Raw genomic sequence first — 13,963 nt, 5'->3', positions numbered from 1 at the left:
CTGTGATACTCTGAAATCAATACAAAGAACCAAAGAACAAGGAAGGCTGCTAACAAGCTTTCAGGTCATGGACTGAGCGCTGCAGTCTACTTGTCAGCCATTGGTTGAAAGTGGAGCAAAAACCAGCTATAAATTAACTAAACATTAGATATCTGTTTGAAAGTGATTTTATTACATTTGTGAAATGAAGAAGGTCATTAGAACATCCAGATTTTCCCTTTGTTCCCTTGGGGCACTGAAATGCCTAACGCGTGATTTGCATTTGCTGCACCAAGCCAGCTTTCTACAGCTTTGAATTTTCAGGTGAAATTTGTTTCTTCTTATTATGCTTTCTGAATGTGTTTCCTTAAATTTCCATTTCTGTGAACTTGCTTTATTATTTCCACTAAACTGGACTTCCTTAAGCTGCAACAATTTTTTGTATAACCCAGGTTTCATTAGTTTATAAGGCAAACATACAGTGTTCCTAACCAAGTTAGAGCTATTCATATTACGGACTAGACCCTAATATGTCATTTGAAGAATAAGCTGAAGAACAGCCAGAAACATTGGGTTGTTTTACTGCATGTGTTTCAATAATAGCCCTGGGCTTGCTAGAGATTTCCTATGCTATTTTCCCTTGATGCTAGTGTGACACAATTTATAGCGCACTCTAAGAGTGCCAGCTCACACTCAAGTAAGTTCTGTTCTGGGGTTAAAAAGAAGGCAGGGATGGGACTCAATTTCTGCGCTACAAAGGTGAATAGGAATTATTCTAGTCCTAATCCTTGTCTTGAGTTTTTCTTAGTGACAAATGATGCAAGAGGCTTGCTTTCAAATATTCCTAAAGAATCCCTGCCCTCATTCCTTCATCTGAATGAGTGAAGGATTAGGTAGAGCTTCCATGGGCAATGCTGCTTAATTTGGCAGGTTTGGAGACTGGAGCTAAAGGAAATGCACAATCCACAAGTTCAACAAAAATCTCCTTTTGTAAGGTGGAAAATGCACATTCCCAAAAGTTTTGCATCTCCCAACTGCCTGAGAAGTGTTTTCCTTTATCTTTTAGGCACTGTGATTGTGACCTTCCCCCTGAGTTGGCAGTTCTCACTGAGTCAAATTCCATGAACCTTCTGAGCTTGTTTGACTTGAGGCTGCAGATATTCCGTATTGGACAGGATCCCAGTAATTTGCTGTGCTTTTCCTTCTGTGTTACTTATATACTTTAAAGGCAGCTACAGAAATTATATCATTTCTGTGACTGATGAAAAACCTCTTAAAATATAGGATCCTGGATAGCAGTAAATTTCCCTTAACCTAATTTGTAAGGACTTCTCTGATCAAGTGCGGTGCTAGCATGTGAACTCAGTATTTCTGCCACTGCTTAAAGCTTAAACTCTTCTCTAAAGATGCAATTATTTACAGTTTTCTCCCTTTCAGCTTTATGGCTCCCAGAAAGCATGATTAAGGAAAAAAAAAATATGCTAAGCTGCAAATGCACGGCATCTCTCGAGGTGGTAGTGTAGGCGGTGAGAAGGGAGACGGGAAATAGCTTGAGACTTCTGTTGTTAAAGGAAGTAATTATTCAGATAAATTGTTTGTAACTGTAAAGAATAAATACTGTTTGAAAAGTGTGTCTACAAGTAATAGATAAGGATTGCAGGGATGACTTTTTGAAAGATTATACCACCTGTTAGGATTTTGGAATGGAAATCCTTATTTTTCTACTTGTTTCACTGAACTGCTGCGTTGAACTTTGTACTTAGGCAGGTCACTTTCTTCACTGTCTTACTAACTCAATAGACCTCAGTCTCCACTGGGCCTTCTAGGCATTACTTCAATACAAATATACAAATAATGATTCTGAGGCTGGAAAGTCTCCTGGTCTATTTTAAATGGGTATTTGTTTTTAGTGAAGATATAGATTATTAAGATGTCCTATTATCGGAGTTGCAGCTGTGAAACAGGCAACTGGAAAGTAGAATTTGTTTTATTTGAAGAGAGAATTTAATCTGAAGATCTTGATTAGGCTTAATTTTAAAAACTTAGAACTGTTTCTTAACTCTTCTATTTTGGGGAAAATCCTGCTTCTTGTCTGTACTCAATTAGATTTATAAATAAATATTTCAAAGGCATTTTCTAGTAGTTGTAAAGAATACTTTTGCTTTGTTTCTTAATATATACTCTTTATGTGTATCCTTGCTCACTAAAACAATGCCTAGACTGAACAACCGATTAATGTTGTCAGCAGTGGGTCAATCGGTAAAAATGAATGGTTTTTCTGGAGGGTGAAGACATCTGCATGGCTGAAATGCTTCTGAGACGATTTCTTTCTAGCAGAACAATTTGTAAGTATGGCTGGTTGAAACTGCTCCATCAAAATTGTTTCTCAACAATAAATTAGTATGTAGACTAGAAACATGTTTTTCCTCCAGAAATGTTTCTTCTGGAAGATGTTGATTCTTCTCTTTTTAAAAAGTCACGGTGCACAAAGCCAAAATATTTCAGCCAAACTTGCTAAATGTTTTTCAGGGAAGATTATGTATAGCTAGATTTGCACGGGGAAGAAAAACCCCAAACCCTTGATCGGGGCCTAGTTGCCCTAAGCTTCCTTTATAGGTAAAGCTGACAGTGAAACTGATGCCCCAGAGGGAGACAGATCTTAGAGCCATCTAACTTTGTTCTGTCTCCCAGATCTTGCACAAATCTGAACTTGGTGACTCGCCCAAATCTGTGGCATGATAAGATGTTAACTAAGGTCTGTCTTTCTGTAAGGACTGAAGCATGTTGATAGGCAGGATAGGAATGCTTTATTGTCACTGCCTGTGCATTTGACGTTTCTGAGATTTCAGACCTAGAAGATTTAGTTTGCAACCAGACTGATGTGAACAATATGAAGAAGGGTAGAACGGTATTGAAAAAGTGTTTGGTTCGTTCAGTGGCTCTATTGTCTCCCCTCAAAATAGATATCTCATAAACTGGAAAGGAACGGGTTAGTAACAATTGAGAATTCTTCAAGAGGGAAATAAAATGTCCCAGTACTAATTAGTTGAAATTAAGATCATTCAAATATTTATATAGGGAAGGCAAGTATTCCGGGAACATGCTGGGATAAATCACATGGCTGGAATATTAATAGCAAGGCAATAAATCTGCACAGAAAGAATCAAGGTGAAAACGTAGGGGAGGGATTGTACTATTTATCAAAAGACAATTACACTAGCAGTTAAATACAGATGGTTAGTGAAGGAAGTGATAACAATGAAATTGTATGTGTTATGTTGACAGAGAAAATGTAAAGGGGAATTAAGATGGAACATTTACTGTGGGCCGCAAAATCAGGACAAAGTGGCTGAACCAAATACAGAAAAAGGTGAAGGAAACTTGGATCCATCCCCCTTGTTCTGTTACTTCCTTCCCTGAGTGCAAACTCGCGTGTGCGTACAGTTCAGCTGCAAGCCTGTGGTCAGGTAGGAGCTTTGGGCCATGTGCAGAAGGAATTTGAACCTGTGCTATCAATGAGCATAGACCCGAGAAGGCATCCACAGCTGGTCCCTATGCGGCCAGCATCTGGCAGATGAATCTCTTGGCCTGTGCAATTTGCAGGCAGCCTGACCGTTTTACTGCCCCAGGCTGCAGGTGCCCTGCATGGGTAGCACTGACACACGGAGCGAGGTTGGGAAGAATGCCTGCTGCTCCGTTCTGTCTTGGAAGACTGTACACTTGAATCTTAGATAGCTAAAGTGAGAGTTAAGTCCCGTAATCCAACAGTGACAGGTTTCAAAACTACTGTCTAACTGCTTAAGTTTTTGTCAATAAAGTTCTTTAAGCCCCTGAAGTTCTGGGGTACGTCCTGTGCTGCTCCTGTCTCAGCAGAATCACTCAAGTCTTCTGAGGACCTGCCTGCCTGGGCAGTCTGAGCATGTCCAGTAAGGGCCGAGGAATTGGTTCTCAGAAATCTCAGGATGAGCAGACAGGGGAGATGCCCCCCTTTTTTACAGTCAGTCAGTAGCTCTCCTGCTGTAGGCTGGATTTTATTAGTTATCAATTGAAGATGTACATATTTTTTGTACTATTACCTCATTTCTTACTCCAGGAATCAAAGTGACTAGCCTAGGTATTACTGCTTTAATTTAGTTTCTTGTCACTTTATTTTTCTTAGAATATTTCTTTGGCACTTTCTTTCTTAAAAAAAAGAGTGGAAGTGAAATTATTAAAAAGAGCTTGATATTTTGGTAATTTATTAATTGTTACATTGGTCTGTTTTTTGTGTGATGGATTGTTTCATTACTGTGCTCAGGTAAAGGGGGGAAAAGGCAGGACTGTTTTAGTTACTGCTCTTTAGCATACACTGCTTCAAAATCGGCATTAAAACATGCATTTTTTTTCTAGGTAATAATACTGCCATGTAATGGGAAAAGGGTTCAAACAATACAGAGCCTGGAAATGTCAAGTGTGGAAGAAATGAACTGGCACGCTATTTTAATTTTTCTTCTTTTTTATTAAGCTTTATAATGTTGCATAGCCACAAAGTATGCATAGCAGTTAAGGGTGAAAGCAAAGACAATGATCCACATAAGAACATAAAGCAGGCAACGTACAGTCCTTTTGCAGAAAGGTATCGAATTCCCCATAAGGAGGTCAGAAATGAGAACTCTCCTTTCTGGGTAGCCTCTCGCGTAAGAGCTTGGACCACTTTGGATCATGAGGGCTGTAAGCAGACTGTAAGTTACCTGCTCAGGTGATGGCGTGCGCTTTGGAGAACGCACAGTGCTGCAGTCCAGCATCTCCCCTCACAGCCCAACGAACATAGGGAAAAGATTGATTTTCCCTTGAAAACAGCAAGAGATCTTAGAAATCTCAGATACAAGGTTTCTTGTTGCAATGTGCAGTTATATGGGTTTTGAACACTTTCATAGCAGTAGCTGGTGATTTAAGCTTAGGATGCTTTCATTTTACTAAGCAAAATTAAATGTTGAGAGAACATCTCCACAGGGAAGGTCTGACTGCAGTTTATACAGATGTACTCTAGCTAGAACAGGAACTGACAGCACATACTTGGTGCGGACAAGAAGATCTGTAAATCCAAGTAAATACTCAGGCAGTCTGTGCTGAACTCCATATTGGTTCAGTTACAGTGCTCTTTGTAGCTCATCTAGCTTGTTTAAAGCTACTTTGGGTATTTCAGCATAAGCTGCTAGAACACCTTTCCTTCAGACTGGGTATTCGTTCAGGACACAGAGCATTATTTTCTCCTTTCTGTATGCCTCTCTCCAGCAAAGGCAAACATCTGTGTGATTGTAGTCATGTTTGGCAGCAGCATAGGCATACCCTCAGATCAAACTATTGGAGTACAGTTGCAGTATCTAGTCCTCCTCCCTTCATTCCAGTAAAATAAACATGATGTGACTTCATTCACACCAATTAATTTAGAGGTTTGTGGACTATGAGTAATGTAGCAGTACATGCAATTCACGTTGGCTTTTTCTAGTTCATTCTAAAAAAAGTTTGAAGCATCCTGCTGGAGACAGCCATGGCAAGGCCCTACCATGGAAACCCAGGCAGTGACCTCGGCTGCCCGTGTCAAGAATCCTGGGCAAATAGTTTAGGAAATGGGGAAGAACTAGTTTCGGGGAGGGTATTCCCCTGAATTTCTCTGCTATAGTGGTGTAAGAGCAGGGATGTAAGAACTTCCCGTATTAAGTTTTACTCATTCAGGCTCTGTGGTAGTTGGCATGCTTTGGACCACCTCTTCAGGGTCAAAAATGGATCCATTTTTTCTCTGGAAGGATAATGAGCCCATTGCCGCACCATGTGGCACATCCTCGGTTCATCTAAATTCTCATCGTGAATCTATTGCAGAAAATCTTGTCTCTGTTGAAGTCAATGGCAAAACTCTCACTGACTTCAGTGGGGGATCAGGATTTATTCCAGCGAGTTCAGTGGAAGCACAGTTTTTACCAACTGCAGATCTGGCTTCGTTGTTTGACACTTGTTCTCAGTTTGGTTTGGTTTAAAATTTTAAAGAAGGTTGTAAACCAGCCTCACCAGCCCCTGGAGCCCATGGAGCTTTTGGGTCTCAGCCCCATGTGGCAAGATGATAACGTGCACATAGAACTTGGTTTCTGTATAGAAACAAACTTCTACATGAAGGCAGTTACTGATTCTTTTTGTTTATATCATTACTCTGCAGTACAGCTGTTATCCATATTAAAGCATATTTTCTAACCTCCAATTTTTTCAAGAATAAAAATCCATCTTAATTAGTAGAACTATTGGCTGGATTGTTTTATATTTCTATAATATACTCTGTCTCCTTATTTTTTTCTGGATGCATCATATGCAAATAAGAACTTTGATTTCAAATAGAGGGCCAAGCCCTCTCCCTTTCAAGTTTATGAGCAGAAGTTATTTCAATTTGAGCAGGATGGGACGGATGGAGCATAAAAAAGCCACATCATCAGCTTAAAATACAAGTCCAATAAAAATGAAGTTGGAACGTTACCAGCTGTGTACTGATGAAAGTATATGAGATTTTAAGTAAGAGAAGCTGCTCAATATGGACTCACAAACACAACAAAACAAAGAATGAGCCAACGGAAAAACAAACCGAAAGGAAGAACTGGGAAGAAGCCTGGTGCAGCCAGCAATCCCAAGCAGAGGTCATTTGAAAAGATAAGTGAAGGGATGTTTGAATGTCATGTACACATTGATCTACTCCATTATTCAGAATAAACTTTCCCTTTTTATCCTTAACCTAAAAAATGGGAAAACCAAACCAGAACAACAAACCCAGCAAGCAGAAAATCATGTACTGCCATAATTGATCAGGCCTGGGGTCCATAAAACCTAGTCGCTGGCATTGAGCAGTAGTAGCTAGCTGTTACTTTTCTTCTATACCCTTCACTTGTGTCCATAATATAGGGGTGGAAGGTAATAATTGGACCCTTAGTCATACAGGAGCAAGAATAGTCAAGGATACCCAGGAAAATTCCTTGGCAGAAGACCAGCTTCCTGCAGGAAGCCACTGCATGCAAATTTCCAGAGGGGTGTAATACATGCAGATACAGCGCGGATCAGCCTGCGGTAGGTGAGGCCGTGGCCTGGTGAGGACAGCGGGAGCACGGGAAGGGCTGTTAGGATTCTGCAAGGTTACAGAGTGAAGTGGTGAAAACAGCAAATGATCCCGATAATGCAACAGCTGAGTAAATATATAATATATACAATATCTGTACGGAATAAGCAGTATGGCATTTATCCTGGCCATATGGAAACAAATATAACTTGTTTTTTTCCATAAAGGCCACTCTCGATTATTTAATTATTTTAAAAAATCTTCTTCTATATCTTATTTATAGTATTCCTGAATGCTTTCAGGGTCTATATCTCCATTTGCAGATATTTAATATAAGATGGCTTTGCAGCAAGTAATTTCAGTATTAGCAAATAGTCCAAACAATTTTTCCCATGAAATGGCTACTTAGAGTGATTTATTCGATCAGATGAAGATCTCCGATTGTGGTTTGCTTATGGTGGTGGCACTTTTTCCATTTGGGTCCTTGCTTTCAGCAGGAACCCAAGACTCCTAACAAAACTCATGCCGAGGTGCCTGAAGTTTGCCTAGTCTGGCTCTGGTTTTCTTTGACCACCAGTGTCCACGTGAATGCACAGACTGGAGCCGGGACCGCGCAGCCCGCGGGCCTCGACAGCAGGGCACTGCCCCAGCGCCCGGGGGGGGGCTCCCAAGCCCCGCGGGGGTGGGTGTGTGTGTTTCTTTTTGCTGCAAAACGCTTTTGGCCAACTCCCACCCCCGCTCCCAGAACCCGTCCCGGCGCGGGGGAGCGCCCCCGGCAGCGGCAGGGTCCCCGCTGGGGCAGCCTGGCGGCGGGGCGCGGCGCGGGGCCGGGCGGCCCCCGGGGACGGCGCGGTGCTCGGGGCTGCCCGGCGGGGCGGCAGGGCGGGCAGTCCCCGCTCCCCTCGGCCCGGCTGCGCCGTGTGGCAGCGCCTCTGTCAATCAGCCTGACTTCACTCCTGCACGCCCTGTGTTTCCAGTATTATACCCCCGCCGCCTCCTGGTGTCTCTGCTTCGCTGCGAGCCGGGAGCGCGGCCGCCACTGCCGCTGCGGCTGCGGCTGGGCGAATGCGCGGGCGGCGGGGCGCGGGGCAGCGCTGAGCGGCGCGGAGAGGCGCGGAGAGGCGCGGAGCGGGGCCGCCGCCTGGCCCGCCCCGGCTGCGGGCGGCGCGGCGCTCGGCCGGCTGCGGGCAGCCCGGGCGCCGGCCCCCGCGTCGGGCCGGGGCCGCCGCGATGGACCCTCCCGCGGGCATCGCCTGCGTCCTGCTCTGCTGCGCGCTCTCCTTGCCCGCCGGCGCCCTGCGGCGCCCCGGGGACAGAGGTAGGTCTCCGCCGAGGCGCCGCGGCCGCCCCGCCGCCTTTGGGCTGCTCGCTTTGCCCCGCCGCCGCCGGCGGTGCCTTGCAGCCCGCCCGTCTGAAGTCGCGGCTCGTCGCCCCGCGGCTTTCCGCTCCCCTTGAACTTCTTCTGCGGCTACTTTTGCCGGGTTTCCAGTTGTTTCCTGCAAGCGGCAGGCAGCGACGGGGACGGCGACAGGGGCACCCGCGCCCCCGGCGGGGAAGGGACGCGGGAGCCCCGCCGGCGGTGACAGCGCTGCGCGGTGCCCGCAACCCCGCGGCCGCCGGCAGCTTGCCCCACGGCGGGGGCGAGCCCCGGCGGGCCGGCGGGCAGAGCTCGGTGCCTGGAGTTCCGCGTACGGGATGAAGCACATGGCAGCTCGTCTGCCGCCTCCTCCTCCTGCCCCGGCCATCGCCGCCGTCCAAAACTCCCGGGGCTCCCGCTGACACCGCTGCCGATCGCTGCCCGTGGCGTCCCCATCACCAGTCGACTCATCCCCGCCACGCCGGGGGTAGTTTGAGGGACGTGCCTTTCCCTTGCAGGCTTGCCACCTGCGCACCAAGCCCGTACCCCTGCCCCTCCGAGCAGTCCCGAAGTGGATCAGCGCCCTCTTATCATCGCTGGCCACGCGGGTAGCCCCAAAGTCCCTGAGGCGACCCGGGCACCGGCCGGGTGGGCAGGGGTGCGGGGTCCCGGCTGGGTGGGCAAAGGTGGCGGGACCCCGCTGCATGGGCGGGAGTGCGGGGTCCCTGCTGGGTGGGGAGGCTCACGCTGCCGTCTGGTGTTTTGGGGAGCAAAAGGCAAGTTTGAATGAACTCCGCACACTTCATGCCGGTGAATGAAGTGCCTGCACAGAGTGCAGTGTCCATCTGCCTTATGTAAGTGTCTGCTGTGCTAATGAATAATGGAATAAAAATCGCGTGGCATCAAGATATGTTTAGTTCTAGTATCTCTCTCCTCTCTTGCTTTCTCCCTGTAAAGATCCAATTCTGAGGAATATAGAGGAGTACAGCCTTGTCATCCCCACCAGCACCGATGCAGAGGGCAGGTTCCTATCCCACTTGGTGTCTGGACCGCCAAAAGCACGCTTCAGGAGAGCTGCGGAGGACTTGCAACGTGAAGCAGCAAATGAGCAAATATTTTACAATGTCACTGTTTTTGGAAGAGAGTTTCACTTCAGGTTGCGGCCAAACTCCAGGCTCGTGGCCCCTGGAGCAACAGTTGAATGGCAGGAGGACTCTGATGAGACTCACATTGAACCTCTCTATGGGAATTGCCTCTATGTTGGGGATATCACTGATTTGCCAAATGCTTCAGTCGCTATCAGCAATTGCGATGGGCTGGTAAGTAACTTTTGTTATTATATCAAAGATAATTACATTAATTTCCTACAGTCTTTAAATATAAAATGTGTGGACTGTCAGAAACTCACACCTCATATGGTAACTGTGAATGCAAATTAACTAATGTTCCCTTGTGTGGGAATAGCTGCGCTGCACCAGGCACTTCTTTACAGGCAGTGGCACTAGAAGTTTGAGCACATGCTCTGTGGTAGCTACTCTGGAACAGAGCAGCTGAAGCCAGGATTTATGTTGATTTGTGGTAAAGTTACTTGAGGTGTCTGATGTTTTGAAACAGAGGATGAAATGGCATGTTCTCGGCATCCTCTTCCACTTTTCACTTCCAGTCTGCGAAGGGAAATTTTAGAAGAGTTAATCCCGAATAAAGGGCTGGACTGCCCTGGAAACAAATGTGATAGGTAAAATATGGTTTTGCCCTGGAAAATTTTAATTTATTCAGAGTCTGTTTTCATGGATCTTTCACTCGGTGAGGTTCATTGCCTAATCAAGTGATTGATGGAAAGTCACAAAAGAGTTTGAGTTTTACAAGCAGAACAGCTCCCTGTGATACATTTTGCAAGGCCGTGTGTTTTAAAACTTGCTGCAGCTTTCTGTTCTGGAGTGCATGTTCAGCAGTCAAATTATAACTGTTTGTCCCTGACATCCTAAACTGTCATACTACCATTTGAACAGTAGTTACTGCACAGCAATTTGTTTAGTGAGAAAAGGGCTATATTTTTGATAATGAACAGTTTATCCAGCCAGTATTTTCTTGCTATACCCTTTAGAATTCATAGTTTTGAGATTACTTAATTTTAATGCATTCTGTTCTCTGCATAAAAAGCCAGTGTGAGTCAGTTGTATTTCTATTTATTTAATCATAGAAAGTTGTTCATTTGCTGTGCCAAGAAGATAACATGTATGGAAATAGTATGTTGGCTATCTGAGAATGGAAGGGAATCAAATATTTTTCCCCTTACTCTTTCCTTTCCTGTGGTTTCTCCTAGCCACATGCATTCCTGATTTGAGAAGCAGGTTTTAATGTTGCCATTGTTTGATGTGGGCAGTTGTCTGAGGGCAAGAGGAACACCAGGACTGAGCAAGAAGAACAATTCAGAAAGCAGAATATGAGCCTGCAGGCCTCCTCTGGTGGGGAAGCAGAAGTACTTTGCTCTCCCCATACCTAGCACAGATTATTTTGTGTAAGGCAAAATTTACTTGCTCTGGGCATTGCAGAACTGGGGTGGAGCCAAAGCTCTTCTTCCTTGTTCATCTGTGCTGAAAGGTGGAGGAAGATCCTGTTGATGGCTGCTGCTTGCCTTGTGCCGGCTCTTCTCATCGGCACAGGTGTTGACTGTAAGGGTGGTGGGGGAGCTTGTTCCTTCTTCCTCCCAGTGTTAGCCAGAGTGTGGACTCCTTATATTTGGAGAAGAGAGTTATTATAAAATATAACAGGAGTTAAAGCCAAAGTATGGATAAGACTCTAAAGGCCCAAGGCCTCATGTTGCATGTGTAAATGACAAAATGTTTATAAAATGCTGCTCTTTTCTCATTTGTAAGTAACTTCTCAAGTGCAAAGGAATGAAGCCAGGCCTCAATTCAATGGCACTCATAAATAGCTAGAATCCAGAAAGCTACCAAAAGTATTTTAGTTTTCAACCTGTATCCATAACCTGTGTGCCTGCCTCTTTCCAGCATCCTTGTTTTCATTAGAAGAAGCAGGAGAGTTGGTCTAGTGTGGGAGCTGCCATATTCTAATCTGGATGTCATGCTGGTTCTCGCATGGCACTACAACTTCTGTGATTCTGCTAATACATTTGGAAATGGCTTACTGTTTCCTCCAGCGCGTATCTACATTGTAAATGTTGCTGGGCAGAGACCATGTTCGTTTTTGCCCAGGTCACTGAAGCCTTCCCACAGGAAGCGTTACCTCAATACTTTTAAGCATCTGGCCGTAATGATTTCCCTGAGATTGTGCAGTAAATCTGTTGTAGAACAACGAATTGAACTCCAATCCCTTGGGTACTATGTTCCATCTCTACCCATTCCCTCCATCTCAGTTTCTTTCTTTCTTGTGGGGCGAGAGTTTAAAACAGATATCAATAGAATTACACAAACTCCAAGAAATGATACTAGTGGTTCCCCAAAAGCCACTGGTCCATGGACAGCAGTAATGAGCAACTAACCCACTGAAGTTAATACTGCACTTAACTGTCTCTCGGTTTACCTTTTTATTTCCTGTGTTTGCAAGGAGTATTGAAGAGTCTCTGGAGCAGTGTACTGTGGAGCAGTGTATTGCTAGCAAAACATTTTTAGAGACCACTGGGCTGTGTGTTATTCTCAGGTTTATTGGTATTTCAGATGTGAATGAAGACATGGACAAGGCTATTTTCAACTAGTTTTCTATGTCCATTTTTTTCTTCACACCTAGTTTACTTCAGTGGAGAAATTCTGTAGTACCATGGATTTTCTTTCAGTTGCCTAACAATATACATGCCATGGCCAATGTTCCTAACATACCCCAAGTATTTCCACCTCCTTTTCTAGATTACTCTGGAGATAGGGATGGTGGAGCGCTCTGACAACTGAGTTGTCAACTGACAAGTGTTAGAGTTGTTTGTTATAAACTTGCTTCATTTAATTCCTAGCATTTTCTTGAAGTGCTGGCTTTTGAAGGTGGTTTGACTTCTGTCTATGCTTCTGGTGGGCTTCCAGCTTTTGCATCCAGACATTAGGGCTGAAATAATATTTGAATTGAAGTTTCATAGTTTGATCTTTACATTGCAAACTTTTGTTGGCTGAATCTGGTTCAAGTCAGTGAATGCATCTGCCACCTTGCCAACTTCTGATGTTATTTCCTCTGAACATCCCCTTTGGTTTGCACTTTACTGCTAACTGTGTCTTATTTTCCAATTATTGTCTGAGAAGAGTCTGTCTGGTGGTGTTGGTATTGCCAAAATGAGAAGTTGTTGGAAGGGATTTACATGAAAATAGTAGATCTGTGAACAGATTTTTGAACTGTACTATAAATGATGAAGGTTTTTAATCTGCGATAATTCTAAAAAATGAAAAGGTATGGTGAATGCATATACAGAATTATCTGCTGCCCTGACTGAGGAGATACACAGTTAGTTTGGGTCCTCCCAGTTTTCTGTAACAGAAGTCAATGACAACATTAGTTTTATTGACCTAAAAATCAAATCAGAGACAGATGAAGAGAATTTCTGAAGTATGCAAGCTAGGTGTGTTTTCAGAGCCGAAGTGGGTCCTTACGAATCATTGGAAAGTTAAAGCTGATCAACAGCTTTTTTAACAGCTTTCTGAATTATGGATAGGATTTTTACCATATTAAAAAGTTTTGTGAAAGCTTTCCCACCTAAGATAAAAACACTCTGGACAAGTTGGTATCATCTTGGTTGGCATGATAACATTCAAACTAATTTTCCACTGTGTGGGCAGAACCAACGTGGTCAGCTGTCCATGGCCTGCAGACTGTTGTGGAAGATACTGCACTTTGAGTACGTTCTTGGTCCTTGGCTAGATCCTTACTTGTGGATGCAGTTGGAGGATGAGGGAGCTGGCTGTCTTCTCCAAGGGTTAGTTGTGAAGGAGAAACGCTTGGAGGCTGTAAAAATGCCATAAAAAAATAAAGAGTTAGAATTATGGCAGTCCTTCTATATCACTGCCTTAAGTATGGGAACTCCCTTTCTTCACCCCAGCAGATGAACCTGCCGTTGTAGAAGAACTCTTTATGCATCTGGATTTCTTATTTTGATAAGTATTTCTGCAATGCTTGAGGCTGATGTGCCAAAAATGTCTTCTTCAGGTTGACAGGATGGCAATGTTTGGTTGTGGAACTTTAGAGACATAAACTCTCTCCCAGTCTCCTCATAACATTTGTAGTCTGTGGGCTAGGATGTGTGCTTAAACACAAGCAGATACAGGAGGAACACAATACAAACACCACATCTGGTATAGATAATGAGCACATGATTAAATTAGGCTGCAGTGCAGAGTTAGACTTACTGACGGGATCCTAAAAGGCTGAGGATCACAGCTTCAGGTTGAATAATCAATAGGATCTAGCACCCGCTGAAGCAAATAGAGGAACATCAGTTTCAATAACACAACATGATGTCTTAGCTCTGCTTCGTTAGTATAATCCTCTTCCTTTTTTAAAAGTTAAAATATCAGCTGTCAAAAAATTTAACTATATTGTCATTAAAATGGGAAGTTACT

At 44.3% G+C, this 13,963-nt stretch overlaps 1 protein-coding gene across 5 annotated transcripts in view; it reads left to right on the top strand.

The window, feature by feature from the left end:
* Positions 1-13,963, top strand: part of ADAMTS2 (ADAM metallopeptidase with thrombospondin type 1 motif 2) — a 266,308-nt gene that overhangs the window by 68,807 nt on the left and 183,538 nt on the right. For 3 of the 5 annotated variants that reach the window (XM_076350335.1, XM_076350339.1, XM_076350338.1), the window contains exon 3: positions 9,366-9,727. In XM_076350335.1, coding sequence (XP_076206450.1) covers positions 9,366-9,727 — 362 coding nt within the window. Of the gene's footprint in view, positions 1-8,281; positions 8,370-9,183; positions 9,263-9,365; positions 9,728-13,963 lie in introns of those variants that run through there. The other 2 variants (XM_076350336.1, XM_076350337.1) reach the window with 2 other exon arrangements.

This window comes from Aptenodytes patagonicus, chromosome 12, assembly GCF_965638725.1.
Source record: "Aptenodytes patagonicus chromosome 12, bAptPat1.pri.cur, whole genome shotgun sequence".
NCBI lineage: Eukaryota > Metazoa > Chordata > Aves > Sphenisciformes > Spheniscidae > Aptenodytes > Aptenodytes patagonicus.
The sequence above is the reverse complement of the archived record's forward strand: the minus strand, read 5'-3'. Positions and strand labels throughout refer to the sequence as shown.